At 35.0% G+C, this 24,476-nt stretch overlaps 1 protein-coding gene across 5 annotated transcripts in view; it reads left to right on the top strand.

Moving 5' to 3' along the window:
* The window catches only part of LOC132701750 (hexokinase type 2), a 47,089-nt gene that overhangs the window by 3,022 nt on the left and 19,591 nt on the right, over nt 1-24,476 (top strand). For 2 of the 5 annotated variants that reach the window (XM_060669919.1, XM_060669920.1), the window contains exon 1: nt 21,574-21,777. The exons of 1 other annotated variant lie outside the window; for it this stretch is intronic. In XM_060669919.1, the coding sequence (XP_060525902.1) occupies nt 21,589-21,777 (189 nt within the window). In that variant the 5' untranslated portion in view covers nt 21,574-21,588. Of the gene's footprint in view, nt 1-4,094; nt 4,264-11,825; nt 11,970-21,573; nt 21,778-24,476 lie in introns of those variants that run through there. 2 more of the 5 variants (XM_060669921.1, XM_060669922.1) reach the window with 2 other exon arrangements.

The raw sequence follows: 24,476 nt of genomic DNA, 5'->3' as shown, positions 1-24,476 counted from the left end.
TAAAAAAATTGTTACGGTTAATTTTTTGTTATTTGTAAATAAAATTATTATTATTAAAAATAAGATAAAAAAATTGTTAACATATTCATTTTATAGAAAAACTATATATGAATAATTCAGCATTCTAAAATAAATAAAAAAATATTCTAAAGTAAATTACAGGATAATTATTAATTTTAGTATATATGAATATATTTATATAAAAATTAATTGTAACTATTTAATCTAAGAAGCAAGTCATCTTCCAATAAATTTTCTTCTAAATTCGTCCTTTGATAATTTAAAATATATTTCAGTGCTGAAAATGCTCGTGCAACACTCACTTGTGTCATAGGTAACCCAATAATTTGTTTTGCAACGTTATACAATGCATTTAATGAAGTTTCTTTTGCTACCCAACATTTTAAGACGCCCGTATCTCGCTTTTCGCGCTGTTCTTCATAATAGCGATCTAACAACCGTCGAATATCTGCTGTATTATGAGATTTTGAAGAAATATTTTCTTTCTGTTTTAAAAATTGCTCTATTTCAACTTCTTCTGTTGAAGTTGACTCTAGAGATGACTCTTCAACGAAGTAGTTACTTTCATTTATATTTTTTAGAGCATCCCATGCATCTGAGATGTAGTTTTTAGCTATGTCAATTTGTGAAGTAGATAAAACTACTTTGAATCTTGAATCAAGAAATATTGCTGACATAATTATATCTTGATGAGTGCTTTTTCGTTTTTGTTTGGGGATTACACTAAAGTTGTTGAAAATCGGCCACAAATTTTACTTGTTTGCATTTTACACTTCAGCCAGGCAGAATAAAAATCTCCAGCCAATAAATGCGTCGTTTGGAATAATTTTCCTGTTTTTTTCGCAAGATTTAAAATGTTACAGATGTCTTGTATATCTGACCAATCATTTTCGCTTGAATATAGCTCCTCAGTGCTCCCGGCCAAGTCTCTACAAAAGTTTTTCAATAATAAGAGTCTTTCCAACATATCATGGGTGCTGTGCCATCATGTCGTACAATCTACAGTAGGTTTCTTAAGTTTCATTGTTTTAATTACAGTTAAAACATTTATTTTTCTTAATCTTTTAGTCAAAGTTCTAACTCTACCTATAATCGCTAAGTATGTATGTGCTGCACACCTTATATTTCGTAGACTACTACAGCTACAGCCGGAATTTGTGGCAATGTCACTTATGGAAGCATCTAGTTTCGTAATAAATGCATTACTTCCATTTTCTTGTTCTTCATTTTCTCGAATTTCATTTTCTTTTTATACATCATTCTTTATTTTCTTCTTCATCTGTGGTAGGTGGGATAGTTAGCAAAAATGTCTTCATGACAAAATTGTACATGTCGCTGCAAGTTTCCTGAATGATTTCCTTTTATTGATGTGTTGCACTCTTTGACTTTACAAGTTGATTAATTTGTTAGAGCATCGTAAACGAAACATTTTCGAAACCGATTCATTTGATATCGTCCCACTGTAAAAAGGCTTAAAAATATTTTTGTAATTTTAAATTATATTATTATTTTAAAATGTTACCTTTATATATGAATGATAGCAACAAGATTAAGACATACAAACAGAAACACAATACAGACTGATACCGACAATTGAATGTAACGAAGTTGTGTAAGAAATTATTGGATAATCTATTATCTTCATTCGGGTTTAAAGGCCGTCGTCGATTGGAATTACTTCCTAACGTTTCGCTAGCACGTGTGGCGAGCTTCTTCAGAGGTCCTTCCATCTCCGATGTTGGACGTAGACTGACGATTTCTCCTGCGCAGGTTGTATTTATGCCGATTGGTGGAGGGCTACTTGGCTAAACACTTGGCATCGCTGCTTCAACCACACGTAGGACACGGCACCAGTTACATCAAGGACTCCACCGACTTCGTGCGCAAGATTCAAGATATCAATATTGACAAAACGACATCCTTGTGAGCTTCGACGTTGTCTCACTGTTTACCAAAGTACCTCTGAAGAGTTGCTTGGACCTGGTGAACAGGATATTTCCTGTCGATATTTGCAAACTTTTTGAAGTCTGTCTGACCGGTAGCTATTCGTGTGGAAGGGACGGAGTGGCAATGGGAAGCCCACTAAGCCCGGTTATAGCCAACTTATTTATGGAACACTTTGAGGAAAAAGCGATCGAGACCTCAGAGTACAAGCCAGCAACGTGGTTCCGGTACGTGGATGACACCTTCGTGATTTGGAAACATGGTATGGACAAGCTCAACAACTTTCTGCAGCATCTCAACAGTCAGCATCCCAGCATCCAGTTTACTATGGAGACTGAAAATGACCAACAACTTGCATTCTTGGACGTACTAGTGAGGAAGCGGGGTAACAAGCTGGGCCACACAGTTTACAGAAAACCAACCCATACGGACAGATACCTGCATGCTCTATCCAACCATCACCCAAGTCAAAAGTATGGGGTTATCAGAACCCTGACAGAACGAGCCCGAAGGATTTGCGAACCGGAGAACCTCCAGATGGAACTTGAACACCTAAAAACTGCGTTCGAGGCAAATGGCTACAGTAAGAGGGAGATCGAGAGATCAATGAACTCAAGATCATCAAGATCACGGGATACCGAACAACGACCCTCCACCTCCCACGCATATCTGCCGTATATTCCGAGTGTCACCGACAGGATTGGCAGAGTATTGAAAAGACACGACATCAAAACAATCTTTAAGCCTACAAAGAAGATCCAGCAGACCATCAGGTCAGCGAAGGACAAGAGGGGCTCACTTTCAGCTGCGGGAGTCTACCGCATTCCGTGTTCATGCGGAAAGGTCTACATCGGAACTACCAAGAGATCAATGGGAACGAGACTTAAGGAGCATAAAGCAAGCTGCAGGCTAGGACATACAGAGAAATCTGCAGTGGCTGAACACGCACTGGGCAGCGGGGAACACAGGATACACTTTGAGACCTGTAAGTTACTAGCATCGGTCAACGGCTATCACAACAGACTAGTCAGGGAAGCCATTGAGATTCAAAAACACCCACACAATTTCAACCGAAAGGAGGAGACCCTTAGACTCAACCAAATCTGGAACCCGATCCTTAGGAACGCCCGAGCAGTACCGATCGATATCCCGAGACCAACCGAAGCGGAACAAGCCCCGCCCTCCACCAATCGGCGTAAATACAACCTGCGCAGGAGAAATCGTCAGTCTACGTCCAACATCGGAGATGGAAGGACCTCTGAAGAAGCTCGCCACACGTGCTAGCGAAACGTTAGGAAGTAATTCCAATCGACGACGGCCTTTAAACCCGAATGAAGATAATAGCTTATCAACGGGCCGCGAAAGCCTTAACCAATTTATTGGATAATCGTCAGGAAAAAATAATAGGGGAATACCATGGATATGTGAGTGATCACGTCACCTTCGGTTCTCCTACTCTATAGCGGAGCACTAGTGATGAGCGCGCGAATCTTCGGTAAACTAGTGAGAAATAGAAGCGGGAGCTTCCAGGGCCAACTTGACCCTTGCACCTTTCATATGTCTACTAGAAGTAGGTTACAAAAATACTGTGTCATTAAATCGGTTAAAACCGGTAACCGAAATTATTTATTTCGTTTTCGTTTCCGTTTTCGTTCCGTTCTTAGTTCTTGGTGTTTACAATGTTTACTGAGGAAATATTTGGCACGTACTTGTCCTGCAACTTTATTGCAACTAATTAGAGAGCAAATCTAAGAACATCGCCTCAAAAAACTTAATAAAAAGAGATGAGAATATGTTAATGGGCTATTTAGTCCACTAACACTTCAAAATTTGCGCATTTTTTTCCTAATGTGATTCTAAATATGAAATACTTATCGCGAGGTCAGAGCTCCGAGGCCTTGTTTGTAACGGTGCCAAAGAACGACTGCGCCGCCTTAACGACGAAAAATCAAAATCAAAAATAACACAAACCTCCTACTTAGACGGCGTATTTTTCAAAACGAGCCACATCAATTACGAGTAACCGCCTTGAATCGCTGAATAAGGCGTCAATTTTTCACACTTTCATGGGATCAATTAGACGTTAAATTGAGATCAAACGTTCGAAGTTCGAGGCGCAGTTCTTTCCCGATCAGTACCGTTCGTTCGGTCCGCCTTTTGAGGTCTCATTGAGTCGACAAAATGCGCATAAAATCGATTTTCGGGATTATCAATGATTTCGGCAGGGTGGAAGTGGGCACGGCGGTCCACGTTCGGTATGACTACGAGAGACACGTCCAAATGCACGTTGCCAACGAGGTACGTAGGAATTTCGATCTTGGGATTAATAAAAATCGCGCTTAGGTGAAAAAATTAAATTTGAAAAAAGTTTAGAAATTATGTATACAAACTATATACGTATGTTCACGAAATTATATATTGTGATTGTGATTGACATTTGATAAAGACACTGTGTTGTCGAAACAATTGTCATGTCAAAATATATAATTTCGTGAAAATCTGAACTTTTAGTTCTTATTTATTTTGATAAATGGATTTTCATCAAGTAAAAGCCTCCTCAGTTCAATTTTTGAAAGAAGCCGAAATTGGTTTCTTGGCTATTTGGTATTTTAAATTACTTCTACGTTGCCGAATATGTTCCCAACATTTGGTTTTTTAACAAATGTCTGCAAAATAAGGTTTTTCCCAAATTCATGAAATTAAAAACCAACAACAGAAGTCCCTATATACGTATGTACGTAAATATTACTCATTTCCTGGTAAAGTGCAGTGAATCAATTGGGAATCACACGTTTCCCGTATATCACACGTATTTACCGCAAATATATATTTTTAATAGTCACGCGGCGTGCTTTAATGCTTCGGTATTTCTAAAGCCGTAAAACATTGTCGCGGTTTTGTCACTACAATTGAAAAATACAAACTAAGTCGCACTTAAAATTCCGAGAAAGTTAAAAGTGTCGTTAAATATGCTCAAGAAAATAATAAAAATAATATTAGATACTTAGAGCTAATAATAGATGAGAATTCGAATCGAAACTGTGCGCTATACAATTTTTTAACCCCGCGTAAGGCATCTTATTCCTGTAGCTCGACTAATTCTAAATCGATTCAAATTCTGCAAAACAAAATAGCTCTCTTTTCATATGACAGATTGACCTAACGAATACAGAGGGTTAATAGCACGGTAAAAAATATAAAAGTATAACTCAAATGTATGTGAGGGTCATTCATACTTTTAACACTAGAGTACAGTACAATATTCATGTTAGAACTAATAAGGCTCTCTGTAATCCAGTTTTTCGGGCTTCTTCGGAGTTTAACGAATTACCAGAAAATATTAAAAAAAGGTTGAGTATAAATAACGGATATTCCTAAAGTACTTGTTAGAGTTTCTGGTTACGTCGTGATTAATACCAATATTTATGTTCTGTTACTGATAATGTTATTTACCAGCAGTATATTTCTTTTTGCCCTTGCCAGATATTTAGATTTGGCATAGATTTACAATGTCCTCGGGAACAGTTTTATCTGCACTATTTAAAGGGTTATGTAACACTAAATAATGTTGTTTTACAAAAAGATATACTTTCAAATTTCCGAAGGATGCACATAGATACTACGCTCAAATCGGACTTTATCTGTCTTGGAACGGAAAATGTGTGAAACTAGAAATCGCTCAAAATCCGTTCGATGTTTTTAAATGCTTATATAAATTCGATGGACGTGCGTTAAAATAGAACATGTAATATACATACATCCGATATAATTCAAACTCAATATAAATGGCGTATTCTACGCAGTCGGGATTTATTGGTATCACATGGTCGAATTTGCGATGGTAATATTAAAGTTTTATTGCCATTTGGCAATTGACGTTTATTTATAGCAAAATTGATGTAATTGACGTGATCTATAGGTATATACATATATCGATCCAAAAAATTGCAAATATTCTAGAGCCAAGCGATATTACGCCATTACGCACCGAAAACAATAAGCACTAACTTCCACTAAATTTATTATACCAAAAAAAAATTTCGATAAAACAACCAGAATCTGAAGGGTTTCGAAAATTAAAGTAAAATGAAAATTTTATTGTAATAATTGATAAGATGAGAAAAACGTATCGACAGGGGATGGACTATCATTACAACTAATATTTTCAAATATCATGGGACAATTATTTATTGGATTGTGTAAACGGTGGCCTTTCGATGACGGTCATCTGTTCTGTTACTTTTTTACTTCAAATTTCTAAGATTTTCAAACGAGACTTTTTAAAATTTCTTACGGATATTGTTGGCCAATTTTACTTCCGTTCCGCGACTCATTTAGCCAAGGTACGGATATCCAACAAATTTCTAAAATCATATAAACTCTACACTATTTCATCAACTCCATGTTTGGAACAATAGTCAGAAGACTTACTTTCAACACGATCCACTAGACGTTTCATAAATCCCAAGGTAGATGGCGCTCGAGTCATATAAATTCGGATTCAAAAATTCAAAAACAAAAATTGTTCAGTGTTAACTTAAAATATTAACCAAAAAAGTGTCATTTTTTTAAAATTTGATCATAGAAATAAGAATTTATGAGGTAATTAGTTTAAATCATTTATTGCGACAAAAAATTTATAATTTATAGATCAATTTTAGAAATAGATATGACATGGTACTAACGTCTAGCTAGATTTATTGTAGGTTTTCTCTCAATGACAAATTATGTTATAAATGTGGGTGCATTTGGACTTCAATTTCATTTTTTTTAGAAATTACTGATCAGATAAAAAAATATGCTGTTTGAAAGACAATTTAATATGCTTTAATACAAGTTTAAGTTGATTAAAAATATTTGTGCTTTTCAGGTTTACCATAATAATTGCACGAGTCAAATTAACTTTTTTTTATTACTTAAAACAACTAGGATTATTGACAATTAGCAACTCAATATTTATCTTTTAATAACGGGTATGACCCTTTCTTGCCCTAATAACATCACTCACTCGATTAGGCATAGATCTAATCAAGTTCGCTATTGTTTCTTGTGGAATGTTAAGCCACTCTTCCTCCACTGCAATAATAAGCTCTGGGATCGAGGTTGAAGTATAAGGTTTAGCTCAAATTCTCCGTTTTGGCTCATCACACAAATGTTCGATGGGATTGAAGTCGGGACTGCATGGTGGCCACTCCATAACTCGAAAACCGACTTCTGTAATGTTATCTTGCATGATCCTTGCGGGTTGAGGCCTAGCATTGTCAAGCATAAAAATGAATTCTTCTCCAATGTGGTCGACATATGGTATCACATGATCTGATAAAATATCCTCGATCTACCTAGCACCTGTTAAACCTCCTGTCCCTTGAACACGGCCGCCCCTACGGATGAAAACAGGGTCAGTTCGTGCGTCCATAGAAATTGCACCCCATATCATGCAGGAACCACCTCCATAAGGGCTCCGCTCTTCATTGCAGCATTCTGCAAATCGCTCTCTTGGCCTCAGGTACACTTTTTTTCGTCGGTCGCTACCAAAAAGGCATATTCTCACCTCATCTGAGAACAGAACAGACCCCCATTGGTCCAATGTCCAATTCGGATGATCCAGTACAAAGCATAGGTGTGCTTGTCGATGACCTGGAGTAGGTTTTGGACTAGTTGCAGTTGTTTTTAGGGTCGGGTTATTTTCCTTCAGTCTTCTTCTCACTGTCCACTGACTAATAGCCATTCTTCGAACTTGATGGAGCTGTTGTTGTACTGGAATCGCATTAAGGTGACGATTATTGTTGACACAATAATGCGGTCATCACGAGCCGTTGTAATTTGCCTTCTGCCTGTTCCAGGGCGCCTCATACCGTTGGCATACTCTTTGAACTGCTAAGCGTGTCATATGCAGTTGTCGAAGTCCACTTTCGATTAAAGCGATGACTTGATCGGCTTTTTGCGATATAGTATGCATCAACCTAAAACAATTAAACTAAAATTAAGCTATCCAAATGGTTAAAACCGAATAATGTGAAAATTCCAGTTGTAAAGGCCATTTATTTTAATACTATAACAAGTTTGTTACTATCACTGTAACTATTGCATGAACACGTTTCATTCGTTTAACCGTACTTACACATATAAAAGATCAGCACTCTTGACAAATTTAAACTCGTACTAAAGCATATTAAATTGTCTTCCAAATAGCATGTTTATTTTTTGGGTCAGATGAAGAGTTTCTAAAAAAATTTTAAATTAAAATCAAAAATTTACCATATATATATGATGAAATATGTTCATGATCATCTGATTAATACAAATTTACATTTACATAATTTTTTATTTACAGTAGCGGCATTAATTTTAACTATTCTCAAACAATTCTTGATAATTTTTAACAAAAGCATCTAAGATATATTTTTCAAAAAACACTAAGACAAATAGAGGAAGGTCGAAAACATTTACCTTTGATAATCGCGAAAAGGGGACGTCTTGAATTCATAATGGAAAATGCCAGGTAAGGTATTTTTCTACTATATTCGTGTTGTTTTACAAAAATGCATCCAAAAGCTAATGGTCATAGAAAAAGTATAGTATGCAACACGCGTGGTGAACTTTTTATAGCAAATGCCGTTTACCGCACTTGTTGCATAATATACTATTTTACTACTACGTTTTATCTCCTAAACGAAGCAAGATATGAGAAAAATTTGAGAGACGAAAAAGTTGTAGTTTTAGTCACTCTATCTCAGGGAAGTATCAAAATTAGTTGAAAAAACACTAATTGAAAAATAAAAAATGCTTTAACACTCTGTATGTTTTAAACAATGCATTTCCGGATCTACATTTATACGAACTTTTTTCATAAAATGATCAGAAAAATCGCCCACTTACTAATTAAATTATCACAAATCTAGTGACATTATATGTAGTAAATATTTGTAAAATTCAAAATGAAATATTAAATGAACCAAACAACTAGCTAGACATAAAAAATCGGAACATTTAATTTAATGTTTCTTTGTTTAAGAACACTTCAATGTAAACATTTTGCTATTATTCATGATAAGATGAATAAATAAATATTAGAGGATAACTGTACATTATGTATTCTACCAATCCGTTTAGAGGTTAGAACTCAATGATGTTCTACTTTGTGAAAGAGTTACTTGTTTGCGTTTTTTAACACTTTTAAGTCGTCGAACCCATAGTCTATCTACATAAAATTTTTATTAATACCGCAATACAACCATAAATTTGATAAGTTTAAAGATACTCAATAATTATCAGAAAAATTAATGACTGTAGGTTACGATGAAGTTCAAGAACTTTGTGATATTTTTGGTAACCCAAAAAATGTTTGTTTGTAAACAAGGCAATAACATACACAAATTACGCATTATTTTGTTTGAGGTTAGACTTCAATTATCTACTTGTTTTTTAATTTTATAAAGTTTTTAGATAACAAAACCTGGCGTTGGAGCGACTTCTATGGCACACGTATCGATTTTACCCTAAAACCGTTGTCGAATTTTCGTATAATACGGCCAAAAATATAGTGCATTGCTTTGACGGTTTAAGTATTTTACAGTACCTCAAACGCAGACCTTCGCAGGAACGTGGTAAAACCCATCCCAACAAATTTAAAAACGTCGGTTCTGTATAACGTCATGCTGAATAACAAATAAATAATGCAGAAAATAGTACCAGTAAATAAAACATATCGAAAGGATAGCTTATTATTTGCAACGTCCAAGCACGATCTCTTTAATGTCACCAAAGACAAAGACAGGGTACCATCAAAAATATGTTTAGCTAAACATCCAAATATGAGTAGTACGAAGTAGTGATTTTGATGTATATCTTTAATAGTTCTCAAGATACTTGAACAAGACAACGTGAAGGAGAATGAAGAATTTGGAATGCTTTTAAAAACCATCCATAATTTTTCTTTTCTGTTATTCTATTACCTTTTCGCAATCTACCCCCTTTACTCCTCGTCTCGTACTCTAAACTCAGATTCAAAATCGATACAATTTGTTTGGTCATTTGGTATCGGCCATTTGAATTTTTAGTTTGAGTCAAAATTTTTCAGCGAACTTAAACACCGTGAAATCCCGTAACGAGCAAATATCGTAGGTATATTGCGACCAAAAATATAGTGCATTTATTGCATTTTGAGAATTTTACAGTACCATAACCGCAGACCTTCGCAGGATCGTGGCAAAACCCATCCCAACATATGTTTATTCTACATTAAGTAGAATGGACCGTAATAAATATTAAGTATTTATTTATTAAGTATTGATGTTGCGGGGTATTTTCCAATACGTAGAAGCATTTATTTTAACATCACGTGATATGTATATGTTCGTATATATTGTAGAGGTATTTCACTGGATAGTTCAAAGGGTAAGGGTAAGTACCTGTGCTCTATTTATCTTACAGGTAAGTTTGAAAATAATCATATTTGTCCTGTGTGTCATGTTTTATATCTTCTACATAGTTCTTCGATTTGTAAACAACAATCTTTTTTCGCGGTAGATAAAGGTACGTCATTAGAATACAGATAAGTATTTATTAGAAGCTTACAATTAAACATTTTTTGAAAGTTGCTGTTTTTAACACTTTAAAATGTGGATACCGTGCAATGAAACAGATGTTCTCCTTTTAGAAGAAGACATGGAAAACAAAGCAGAATTTCAAGACGAAGTGGAGATGGTAGTCGAACCTAATGACAATTTAGAAGACGAACTGCCTCAGCAAATAAAAAAACGGGTCCATTTGTCTTCAATTTTTTTTGAATGTTTACAAAAACGTCAAAGAAAACGTGATCGCGGAAATATTTCAAGACCGGTTTGAAAAAAAAAACTGTTGCCAAAACTATCGCCAAATACTGTTATTGTGTTGGATAATGCCTCGTATCATTAAGCCCAAATTAGAAAAATTCCAAATACTTCTTGAAATAAAGAAGAAATTAAAGAATTGCTGTACCAAAATAATTTATATTTTAAAGAGAGCTACATGAAACTTCTGGAATTATTAAAAATAAAATATTTTAATAAAGACTGCAAAATCGATTCGATAGCACAACAAAACGGACATGAAATCTTGAGATTACCCCCGTATCATTGTACATTTAACCAGATCGAGGTGATTTGGTCTGAGTTGAAAGCGCTTACAAGAAGAAATAACACTGCACCAAAATTTAGGCATAGTACCATAAGCGTAATTCGGCAATAGGTAGCTAAAATATCAGTACAAAGCTGGTCTAACTGTGAAAAAAAATTAATAAAAGAAAAAAATATTTATCGAGAACGATTAGTAGCGGAGTTGATCATTGAACTAGGTGACGACAGTAGCGATAGTGACGATTTTTTAAGTGAACTGTATTATTATTATATTTAATGTTTTGTATATTAATAATGATACTATATAGAAATGTAATGAAATAGAACGTAAAAAATTGTTACTTTATACTAATTTTTTTATGTAGTTGCAAAAAAAAGATTGAATACATACTTACATTCCGCTTGTTAGTGTAGGTAAATAAATTCCTAGGACCGCCATGGAATGGTTACGGGTAAGGGTCTCCTCGGCCTGGGTTTTGGAGTAATAAACAGTAGGCAAAGTTAATCACGAGGTCGGTTGTAAAAAAAGTACTATATTTCTGGTGGAGATATAATCCCTTTAGCGTCGGGCCGAGAATCTCCCCCCCAACCAATTCGAACTGCCCCTGACCCCGATTATACGGGAACGCGGCTGGGAAGAATCGATCTTGCCGTGACGTCAGCGGCGCGTTCGAAAATTCTGGACTAGTCGGAGGTGTGTCCCCGCAGGCGTAATGGATGATGACTCGGGGTTGGTTTTGAAGGTGACCCGATCGTTATTGAGTCGCAAGGAAACGTTCGCTCTCACCGCCACGGTCTCTCACCTCGTTGGTGGTGCGTGTGTGTTCGACCTAAACGATCGGGATGAAACGAGACACCATCGACATGAATTACTTCCTCAACCCAGTGGTAAGCTCGTGTTAAGCTTGACAGTTCATATAAACGTTTCTTATAAAATGCAGGGTGGTGTCAAAAAGCATTTTTCTAATATCTTTAAACCTGTCGTGGTTGTTAACCGCGATAAGGTAATTTGTCATCAATTAAACGATAACCATAAATTCTATGGACTATTATAAAAGTCGATTATGCGATTCTGCATGAACTCATTAGTCGAGACTAAATGCCGGTGCGTTTTGCCAAACATGACTTAAACGTGGTAAGTTCTTTTCTACGCTACCTTGGTCGGAACAATGCAGTATTCATTGAAAAAGAAAAACATATAAAACGTCATTAGAGTTTATCTACAATGCAAAATTTTAAACTCATCTTCAATGCTGCTTCTCCTTCAATGCTTTGAGCTATTTCATTTTTGGTTAAGGCCGTATGAAAATTTTTGCACTCCTGACGGACTTGTAAACCATATGTTATTTTTAATTTAAAGTCAATTAAACCTGATTTACAGTATAACAATTTTTATGTATCCATTATTTGCAAATAGAACTACGTTTTGTCAAACATGACTTAAACATGATAAATTATTTATATTTATACTGAATATGTAGCAGCAAACCTGTCATACGCACTGATTAAACTGCAAATATTTTAACGTTGTTCTTAAATATGCGATGCTGATTGGACTTACGTGTTATAATAATTATTTTCTCTACAGGTGTAAAATTTTTTTTGTGGTTATCGCGCATCGTGCGAGAGTATTTTTTCGTCATTGTTTATATTAGGTCACGCTCTTTCGTAATGGAATTTCGATTTTTCTGGTATAAGGCGACGTGCTGCAGACTTAGCGATTTCTGCTATTTCAGGGGGAGTAGTACAAAATTCTTCTTTACAACAATAACAACATAGTATTTCCATAGAAACAGAAATATAGAGCCTATTTCGCAATATGACGTTTTATGCAACTAGTGTGGTAAACGGCATTTAAGTCACGAGTGACTTAAAAAGTTTACCAAACGTGTTGCATTCTATACTTTTTCTGCGACCGTTAGAATTTGGGTACATTTTTGCAAAACAACACGAATACATTCAATGACATGACCGTCAGAATTGACAAACGGCAAAATTCAAGCCGTAAAATCTCCGAAAACATCTGATCGCTCCCAAACCCGTGCGTTAAAATCCCGGAAATGTCCGAAGGGACTCGGGCCTGTGGAAACTCACTTGGTAAAGTGGTAAATTAGGTATTCACTATGGTTTTACATAGACTTTACGAATCTTGACGCATTGTATTCTGGTACCTTGTAAAATAAGCCTTTGACAAGTATAATCTTTTTTTTATAAAAATTTAGATCGATGCTAAGCTGCTGGAGACATTAGAAGCCCTAACTAATACTGAAAATACAGAAACTTATAAATGAAGCAACTATGAAAACAATTTTGAGAAGGTCCATTCAATAAGCGTGATTTAAAATCTCGTTTTAACCAATAACCTTGCGACATCCAACAACCAACATGGCCGATATTTTTACGGCAGTATTTTCTCGAAGATATGCATAGATCAGGTTAAACGTTCTGGGAAAATGAAATAAGTGTGTGGACATCGCTGTTTAATGAACCTGGTTCCCGAAATGAAATCGTTAATCAGTACCGACATCTGTCTTTAGCAGGCATCAAAATCAAAAGTAACTAACAGTAACAAAAAAAAATTAAGAATATTACATTAAAAAATTTGGGAGTGATGTTCACCGGCAGGCCAGACGCTTCTGAGGAAACATCTCGACCAACGAGATCATATAAAATCGAGTAATTCACTAAATGCTTAAATGCGTCCCAGATTGCCAACTTAACCGCTATTTTTGACAAACAAAATTCGGCCACTTTTTTAAGTGTATTTTTTGAGAATTATTATTTTTTGCCTATAGCGGTGAAGGTGTCCCCCGCCACGCCACTGGTGGTGAAAAACGGCTAGGTTGATGTAGGCTGTTCTAAAATTTAGGAAAAAAAGACGTTTTTCAGAAAAAAAACAATCTTCTATCACAAATAATGTGCCCTGTATGTTAGGAGCGGTGAATTTTTTCGTCCAAGGTTGTGGCAATTAAAATGTTGCTGGCAGCTTTTAATTCTGGTTTCGACCGTCGTCATTAACTGGCGATTTTAAGGAAATTATACCGTTATTCGGAACGGGGAAAAACCGAATTCGACTAATTTGGAGGTAAACCAGAAAATAAAATTTGTCTATCGAAAATGAAAAGCCGTTTTTTGACATTTCTTTTATAATTCGCTGTCCGCAATTTTATAGCGCCATCTACAGGGTTATTTACGAGCGGTCATTAACATTAAAAATGACATTTATAATGTGAAGGCGGAACACGTATATTTTCTTATTTCAAGATAATTTTAGTTAAGTCTGCCCATACCCACCACAAGTAGCACATAAATTTTGTTATTTGACTAAATAGTTATATATTTTCTTTATAGTTATTTCGTTTAAGAGCAAATGGCCGAATAAAGCTCGCAAAGCTCATCAATATGTTTCAGAAACTGACATATTTAATTAAAGTGCTTTATAGTTTTAACAAATGTGTTTAAACATGGTTTATTTTATAATTAATTTGTGCAAGATAAAAAAATATTATAGTTGTTCGGGAGATTTACTTTTCAAACAATCTGCATGTTGCGACGTTTTTGCGTTCCAGGCCACTTTAATGAAAGTATTTTACTATTATATTTAATGACGCCTGTAATAGAATAATTGAAACGGATAATAAAATAAAAAGCGATTTAAAATAGCAATTTTATCTTATGCGACACTCCTACATAACTTCATTAACACTAACCTATCCTTTTATGCTAATTCAGAATTCAGTCTACTGCAAAGCTGTAAAATGTCGAGTGGTTACATTTTTAATTGGAAATAACTTAAACGTAGTGGTAATTTCCGAAAAAGAACGAACTTTAACTTCATCTCAAGATATTATAAATGACATCATCATCAAGTTGGAATTTATCATTAAAATGTAAAGTCTATTTCTTATGAAAGACAACTAGAGCTTGTAACTTATGATAAAAGAAGATTTCACAGAGCTATACTTCCTATACTATACTTCTATACTATATATACTATTTGAATTACATAATTTCTAATCTTCAACAACAACTTTTATATAGGTAAATTATATACCAGAATTATGTCATAAAACTAATTTTAAACAGTTTCATTTTATAGGTATGTCGTAACGGATAAAAAATATTTAATTGAAATCGCCGTGTTTCCTATTGTTCAAATCGAAATAAACTTCATATTTGAGGCAACCATCTTTTCATAAATACGAAAAATCATACTAAATTCAATAAAGTCTATTAAAACTTTCGATTTTAGCATTGGATTTGGTTAGTGTGACAGAACGCCGCACAATGTTTATCAATTTAAAATATATTTTTTTCAAAAATGATAAATTTGCGCAAAATTGGGAGCGCTTTAAAATTTAAGCTACAAATATATATCTATGTCAGTAAAGTTGGCCTGGTAAGAGTACATCACAATCAGAGTCGTAATATAGTACATAAAGCTATTATATACCTAGCCACTTTAAGCGAAAGCATTTCAACTTCATCAAGCCACCATCAACCAAATAATTTAGGAGAGCATCATGAGAGCGTTTAACAAATCATTTTTGTAGGCATAAAAATAAAGATAATCTTTTCGTCATTTTTACAAAATGAACATGTTATTCCTAAGTTGATAAAGTCCCATACAACATATATTGTTTTTAAGTGAAACGTTTTTAATACTGCTATAAAATTATTTATTCTGCAATACAATACCTTTTGAAACAAACTTGTAAAATAATTTTATAGTACCGTCAAAGAACACAGAAATGTTGTTTAGGATCACCCGGGACCTATTATAATAGTAGATTAAAAAGTTTACCCAACGTGTTGCATACTATACTTTTTCTACGACCGTTAGTTTTTGGGTACATTTTCGTAAAACAACACGAATACATTCACTGACATGACCGTCAGAACTAACAAACGTCAAAATTCAAAGCGTGGGAAATATCTCCGAAAACATCCCAAATCCGTGCGGTAAAATCCCGGAAATGTCCGAAGTAGCTCCGATTCGTGGGAAAGGAAACTGAAATGGTAAAGTGACGCTTCCCGCACGCTAGATCGGTGGGTAATTAGGTATTTTACAGACGGGAGTAGAAAAAAACTGCTTGTAATTATCATCAAATAACAACTTTTATATTTTATATTATTTATATTATATATTTTTTTTTTTTGTATTTATATTATATAAATTATATTGAGAGTTGTTATATAGTAAGTCGTTATATAGACAATTTTCAGCGCATTTATGCTATTTGAGACAAGCTCTATATCTCTGTATCTACACTACTACTACTAAAGTAACTTAAAATTTTGCGTAGATTCCGCATCTGATAATCCATCCATTTTTCAAAATTGCTATTGCTTTTGGGTGCGCAAGTTATTTTTAAAATATACGTAATCATCTAGTACAGCCGGAACCCAAACTTGAAAATTTTTAATGGAAACTTCCGTTGCACATATCAATCGAAAATCTACGATAGATAAAACTGAAACGAGTAAATAAACACAAACAACTGCTTGGCCGTGGAATTCCCCTGTCAGTAAGTTGCAATTAGTTGTGTATCGATCGAATCACCTTTGCGTTGATAAGACAAAGAAAAAATTAAGAAAACACAATAAAAGATTAAAATACAAAGTTCAAAAGTTGCAAAACAAAATGTGTTGACATTATTTACCAACGATTTAGATTGCGAACAACTTCGGCAATATGGGGAAATATTATACATAACAATTGACAAGAATATTACTAAATAAATAGAAATATAAATAAAAAGAAAAACATTTATCCCGTTTATATTATACCTGGGCAACTCTTTGTTCCTCTGCAATGCAAGCAAACAGACTGCAACCAAAATAAAATAATCTATTTCTGGCTATGAGCCTATAAAAACAACGTTAAGTTTGCCATGACATCATGTATTGTACGACCAAAAATATAGTGCATTTATTGCTTTGACGTTTTTAGTATTTTACAGTACCTTAACCGCAGACCTTCGCAGGACCGTGGTAAAACCTATCCCAACAGATGTTTATTCTGCATTAAGTAGAATGGACCGTGATGAATATTTGTAGAAAATTGAAATTTTTACTTAAAATGTAAATGGACCGTTTTAAATTTGATTAAGCATTGATGCTGCGGGGTATTTTTGAATAAGTAGAAGCGTTTATTTTAACATCACATTATATGTATCGTTCTTAAGAGTTTAATATAATTTGCAATATGTTCGTATATATTATAGAGGTATTTGACTATGGTCCTTCCAGTAAGTACCTATTTATGTACCTGATTCTCGAGCTTTGACCCTGCGAACCTTTTTTCACCGGATAGTTCAAAGGGTAAGAGTAAGTACTTGTATTATTTATCTTAAAGGTAAGTTTGAAAAAAATCATTTTTGTCTTGTGTGTTGGTCGATTTTTCTTTTTGTATTCTTGTGTCTTCTACCTAGTTCTTCGATTTGTATAGTCTTTTGTAAGACTATATATTATATTCGCGGTAGATTAAGGTACGTCGTAAGAATACAGATAAGTATTTATTAGAACCTTACAATTAAACAATTTTTTGAAAGTTTCTATTTTTTAACACTTTAAAATGTGGATACCGTGGAATGAAGCAGATGTTCCCCTGTTAGAAGAAGACATGGAAAGCAACGTGGAGATGGTAGTCGAACCTAATGACAATTTAGAAGACGATCTACCTCAGTAAATATAAAACGGATCCATTTGTCTTCGGATGCTAAGCAAATTCTACTCCCGTCTGTAAAATACCTAATTACACACCGACCTTGCGTGCGGGAAGCGTCACTTTACCACGTCAGTTTCGTTTCCCACGAATCCGGGCCACTTTGGCGAAAATTATTGAAAACATACTTATATCCCGCTTGTTAGTGTAGATAGATAAATTCCTAGGGCGGCTCTAAAATGGTTACGGGCAGGGCAGGGTGTTGAATAAGGGGCTGCGGTTTTGGAGTAATAAACAGTAGGCAAAGTTAATCACGGGGTCGGTTGTAAAAGCACTATAATTCTGGTCGAAGTATAACCAAAGACATTAAATAATTTGCCAATCATTACCGATTATAATTCACTAAAATGTGCGAAAGTAAGTTCGCGGTCATTCCGAGCAGTTGTCGCGTTTGATTATTATTATTATTGTAACGTTCGGACTCTGGTTTTATCAATGGATAAAGTTGCGACAACTTTTAAACTGATAATTATAATCGATAAATTAATTAGCTGGAAATTCCCCGCCACTGGAAACTTTAGCGTCTGATTCATGTTATCTTGTGAATTGCGAAAACGATAATTACCAATTATTTCTCTATCAATTTTATAAAATTCCGATTCGGTTTTTATGTACGTATGTGTGTGCGCGTAGATCCTTCGATAAGGATTTTTGCGCGATCAAATAGCAATTTTTTTTGCCGGAAAGTGACGCAATAGTTCGATTTTTTCGTCAACCTTCAAGTCGATCTACAAGTCGATAATGGACCAACCCAATATTTGTGGGTATCGTTTTCTTTCCTAGTAACGGCGCCGCGTTCTTCGACTTTCACGTTCATCTTGCACCACGTTGGTTAATGTTGCCAAGCCTCGGCGCCTCGTTGCCAAACAGACGCAAACGTTCGAAATGAAATTTTGAGCGATATTATAGAATTTTTACACCTCCCACGAAATTTCGCCATTGTGTCGCTTTCTTGGTCATTAGCGAGTTATATCCTAATTTTAGATGACTCTAACCTTTTATTTGATAAAATGTAGAAATCGGTTGAAATTATTGTCGTTTGGTTTAAAATAGTATTTTCATATTTGTGCGGTGCCTACAAATTTGGGAAATAGAGTCCGTTTTAAGACATCTTATATTACTTATATTCACGCTGGTAATTAGGCGAGATGAGATCGGATATCCCGGTCGTCATTTTATCATTTTTTTAGAAGTTGTTCCAGTGTTTAAACATGTTAATTCATTGTATATCCGTGCCCATTGGAGGGTGATGGGTTCGTCCATTCCCTTTTCCTAATTCCTAATTCTAATGACGTTATTTTGAATTCAACATTTTTAGTTTTCGCTCGTTCTTTTTTGTTGACGTTTCGATAAAAGGGTTAGATTGAGTCCTGGGTTTCTTTCGTTATTTAAAAGATAAAATTGTTTTTCCGCAATGGAACATGTATTTGGTGAAACTTTCAGATGCGGAAAAACCACTTGGCATACATCACAATGACAACCTTATTATTAAGGAAAAAATGCAAGCGAAAAACCCCAATATATGCGCATTTATTTAAATGCATAAATTTTTCAGAACATATGCATCGAAATGAACAAAAAATGCAAATATGCATTTTTATTATATGAAAAATTATGAACTTTAAGTTATTTTAAATAAAGCCAGAAATATTTCTTTATAATTAAACCCGTACAGAAATACTTACGTAGTATATTGCAAAATACAAAATCTAAAATATACATAAACATACACAAACTAGGCTCGTTCGCTGTTTTTTGATTTTTTAAATTTTTTGCTTATAATAATAATAATTTTTTTATCTGCGTGAATCTGTAAAATCCAGAAAAGCAATAACTAATTTGGGTTTACATTAAAATAAATTAAAATACATTAAAATAAAATATTTAAGTCGAAAACTTTTGTAAATACATTAAAATTGTTAACATTAGCTACCAATTATTTGCTTAAATACTTAATTTATTTATCTTTCTATTTTTCGTATAAAAGCAATTGAGTAGAAAACTTTTATAAATACTTTTTTCTACTCTGTTCTGTAAAATACCCAATTAAACACCGATCTAGTGTGCAGGAAGTCACTTTACCACATGAGTTTCGTGTGAGTTTCAGTGAATGTATTCGTGTTGTTTTGCAAAAATTTATCCAAAAAACATTTGGTAATCTTTTTAAATCACTCGTTTGTTAATCACAGTTTACTACACTTGTTGCATAACATACTATAAAATTAACTTTACATTAACTACAAATAATGTGCTTGAACATGTCATTTGTTAAAGCCGAATGTTCCTTTTATACAAAAAAAATCTTTCTTTTCTTGTTATATATTGGAAAAAAAGTGAAAATATGATTAATACTTATAATTTTGGAACAAGCTGTACAAAACCATTTGGTGCCATTCCAAGTGAACTCCCGATTGTTCTTTATCCACGACATATGAAAGTTGGTTTCCGGCATTTTAACACTACCCTGGACAGACAAACACAGGCACGATTCACTTTACAAAACAAGACCACACCAGAACGTGTCATGTAGACGATATCAAAGATGCTAATAAGGGCAGGACAGGGTCTTTGTTTCGCAATAAAATGCAATAAATCCTCTATTATTGGACAAAATGCACGTTTTGCACAAACCAGACAAAAAATGCAGTTCCAAATTAAAGGGAATTCTTTTAATTTAGAAATAATGCAAGACCCACCATCTGCGCACCTCCTCCAACGAGTGACTCAAATATGAAACGAGCACAGAAATGACTTTTTGTATGACCAACTGGATGTTATCGGTGCGCTCGATGTTTTTTAGAATAAACGAGAAAGAGACTAGTCAAATAAAAATATTTTAATAACACCGCCTACGCTTTAAACTTCAATAACGGGAACTTTATCGGTTAACAAGGAAAAACGTTATTTCTCCTCAAGTCACAACGCCTGATACAAGGGATAACAAGGCGAAAATAAGAAGTGTAATGAGTCCCAATTTTTGCTGCTCAAAACCTGCATTTGCAGTAACGTTTGTTCTGATTTCCCACTTTCTTAAAAGACATTCTTTTGTTCCCTTACCCTTTGACCTTTTAATATTGACAATTCATATTTGAATCTAATTTGACTATCTATACCAATGCGTGTTCTGGATTATTCATAAAATTCCAATAAAATTTCCAAATCATCGGGAAAAGCGCGGATATCTAGCAACGTCGCTTAATAACGTGACGTGACGTATATCAGGTCGTCGATCAAACTTGTACGGACCCACTTCATCTTGCCAGGCCAAATAATGAACGAATGAACGAATAGGCCATTTGACACTGCGGAGGGGAATATTAAATATATTAACATCGTCGTAGGTCATGGACTTGCATTAATCTCATTTAAATAACATACAATAACCATAGAATAGGAACTTTCTGGCGCTTGACTGTATGGTTCATTTTGTCCATGTTCACAATCCATTAAACTCCCAAAATGATGTTTATTGTGAGAACTTTTCTTCTAACATTTCTGGGTTGCAGTTGGTAGTCTCGTTCTCACGGGGTTCCAATATCGGTTTCAATCCTCCAAGATAATTTCTTCACCAGTAGAAGACCCGGTCGGGCACAACGGCCTCGTACGTTCTAGAACTTACCCTTGCCGAAAGAGAGAGAGAAAGAGAGTAACGCGAGAGAGAAGTCCAGCCACCACACCTCTCGAGTCGGCCAATGGGGAAGCCCGCGCGTGGGGCTCGGCTTGGGGGCGCGCGAGGAGCTCCCCCTTCTCCCCACGCCGGCGCTATCGGAACGGTATTGAATGGCATTTCAACTGCCGGCCGTTCGCAGTCGTAATCGCGAGCTCTGTGAGTGTGTGCGTGGCAACGTGTCGCCGGAAAAAGAAGAGGACTCCGACATTCTAAGCGTATACCTTCGCGTCATTTTGCCGGTTTTCGGATACGTCCAGGACATCATGGGGTACAAGAGGAACGTGCAAGCACATCCCCTGGTACGTGAGCATCCCGTTAAATCGACCTCCGCGGAGAATTTTTCCCCTAATCGCAGGAAGTCGGTTTTTTAAGCGTCGCTGGAAACCGGTATTGGAGTGACTTTTTTTTCTCGAAGTGGAACTGCAAACGAGCCGGCAGGTTTAATTTCGGCGATACCTATCCTGAAAGTTTACGCGGATAAATGAAAAAACTGCAGTAAGCCCGAAACCCGCGCGTAAATACGAAGGTCAGCACCTGGGATATCTTATCTGCAGACGCCTACGTAAAACGAACCTGACGTTATTTATAAGCGATCCGGCACAATTCGCAAAAATGCGTGGCGTCTGGGTGACGTCACAATACACATGACTATTTTTTATTTGAAATAAAATTGCAAGATACATATTACCCTCAGTAACGAAGTTCCTGGTGTTCAACTGTCTCTAGGAATCTGTCACTTTTGGTTGGTGTTGGTTGTCGAATCGTGTTAGCTTTTGGTGCTAAAATGAGGGTCGTTTAATATGGTGAAAAGGCGATATTAGCCTAGAATTGTACTATTTTGAGACATAAACGTCACAAAACGTCATTCTTTATGAGATGGTTTTCGTGCCACGTTTATTTAAAAAAATTAATTAAAATAAAGCATTATTAATATATGGCAGTTGTAGGTTATGGGAGGAGATAAAGTCAATTTCGTAGGTATATTACGACCAAAAATATAGTGCATTTATTGCTTTGAGGCTTTGAGTATTTTACAGTAAAGTCTATTCATAGATATAAGAAAGAGACCAACTGATACGGATTAAGGAAAGACCCGGGCAAACTGTAAGAATGAAATATGGCCGAACAGGTCCGTACTTTGCTTATTTGGGGTTTTGTTAGGAAAGATACTAAACAATCTATGTTGTTTATATTTATATGTCTATGTTTAAATCGAAAATAAAATTACAAATTATTTTTATTACCTACTTAAATTACTTAAAATTATTCACATAATATACCAGTATCACTATCGCTATCATCGCCTGTTCTAATTATTATTTGTTCTATATTATTTGTAATATGGATATACGATTTTTCTGCTTTTTCTATATGTTTAACAGAATTTGCCAACTTTGTGGAGGGATGTTAAAAACTTCAGTTTCTATAAGTTTGAGGACATTGGAGTTAACACGGGGAAAAACATTCTTACGACGAATGGCAGATTTCAGTTTGTGCCAAACATATTCAATGGGATTAAATATACAGTGGTAAGGTGGAAGCCTTAAAACTGTATGCTCTAGATTTTTTGCATAATTATCACAGACGTATTCCTTTTGTAGGTTCAAGCTTTGTAGAATCTCAATTAATTGCTTTTTGGTATAATCTTCGTAAAATTAAATGTTATTAAACATGCAGTTTTGGATTGTTGCTTTTGTGTCACATGAGGAAGGGGTTTTGGTCAACTGTCTACTGTGATAACTTGCATTATCCATTACAATTACGCTATTAGGAGGAATGTTTGGAACTAGTTGGTTTTTAAACCAATTTTCAATTAAATCAGCGGTGGTGTCTTCATGGTAATCCAGAGAAGAATCTTTAATATTTTTCGCAGACAGAGAAAGTCCATTTGGAATCCAACCATCTTTAGAGCCAGCATGCAAAATAGTTATTCTTTTACCTCTTTTTGATGGTGCGTTTGTTTTACACTTTTCAGTTGAGTCAACCCAACCCTTTTCCGGGGTATCTTAAGTGTGGAACCAGGTTTCATCCCAGTAAATAATTGGCCTTTGTTTTTCTCTGTAAATCCTAATTTTTTCTAGATATTCCAGTCGCCATTTCCGAATTCTAAAAGATTCCATTAAAACTTGCCTCTTGTCAATTTTTTTCAATCTAAAACCCATGTGTTACACTTCCATAAGGTAGTTCCACATTTAACACCGGTTTCATCTTTTTCAAGCATCCTAATTAAGATATCTAATGTAGGCACGCTTTGTTCCTCGTATAACCGGTAAATTTTACGCCGTATTATATCTTGATCACTTTCATCTACACTCGAGAAAATGTCAGCATCGCTTTTTTTTTCCTCGCTGAAATGGGATTATTCACAATTTTCCATACAGTTGATGTTGGAATTTTCGTCAATGTGGCCGTTTCTTCTAAAGATGCTTGCTTGCTGGCACCACGTTCAATGAGAGTCAAATAAACATTGTTTATAACTTCCTTACTCTCAATAGAATAGTGTTTTTTACATTTGGGCAGGTGCATCTCCTGAGATACACTAGACTCGCACATATTTTGCATAATTCGCACAAATTATTCACACACACACACGAAATAAGAATGATTACTAGTAAACTAAGTAGTATACCAAACCAAAGAATATTAAACACAGGTAGGTATAAAATTATTTTCTATTACGGACGGCAATTTTACCTGTATTTCGAATTAGGTAATAATCTTGTTAATGACCACCCTTGGATAATCCCATTCAAAAACAATTGGTCACTTTCTTATATCTATGAATAGACCATATAACTTCAACTTTGTCGGTTTTGATATATTGAAATACAGCCAATTTCACTAACACTTATATTGAATATAATAATACTCGGATATAACTACCGCACAGGTCGATTGTCGCATCTAGATTCCAACTGTTTTTTCTAAAACCCGTATCGGATGATTACGTTACGGGGAATGCATATATCTATATCAATGAACAACTATTTGTTTTAAG

Source organism: Cylas formicarius, unplaced genomic scaffold (assembly GCF_029955315.1).
Source record: "Cylas formicarius isolate icCylForm1 unplaced genomic scaffold, icCylForm1.1 PGA_scaffold_5__7_contigs__length_24384050, whole genome shotgun sequence".
In the NCBI taxonomy this organism is placed as follows: Eukaryota; Metazoa; Arthropoda; class Insecta; order Coleoptera; family Brentidae; genus Cylas; species Cylas formicarius.
Note: the sequence above shows the minus strand (reverse complement) of the source record. Positions and strands in the feature narration are given on the sequence as shown.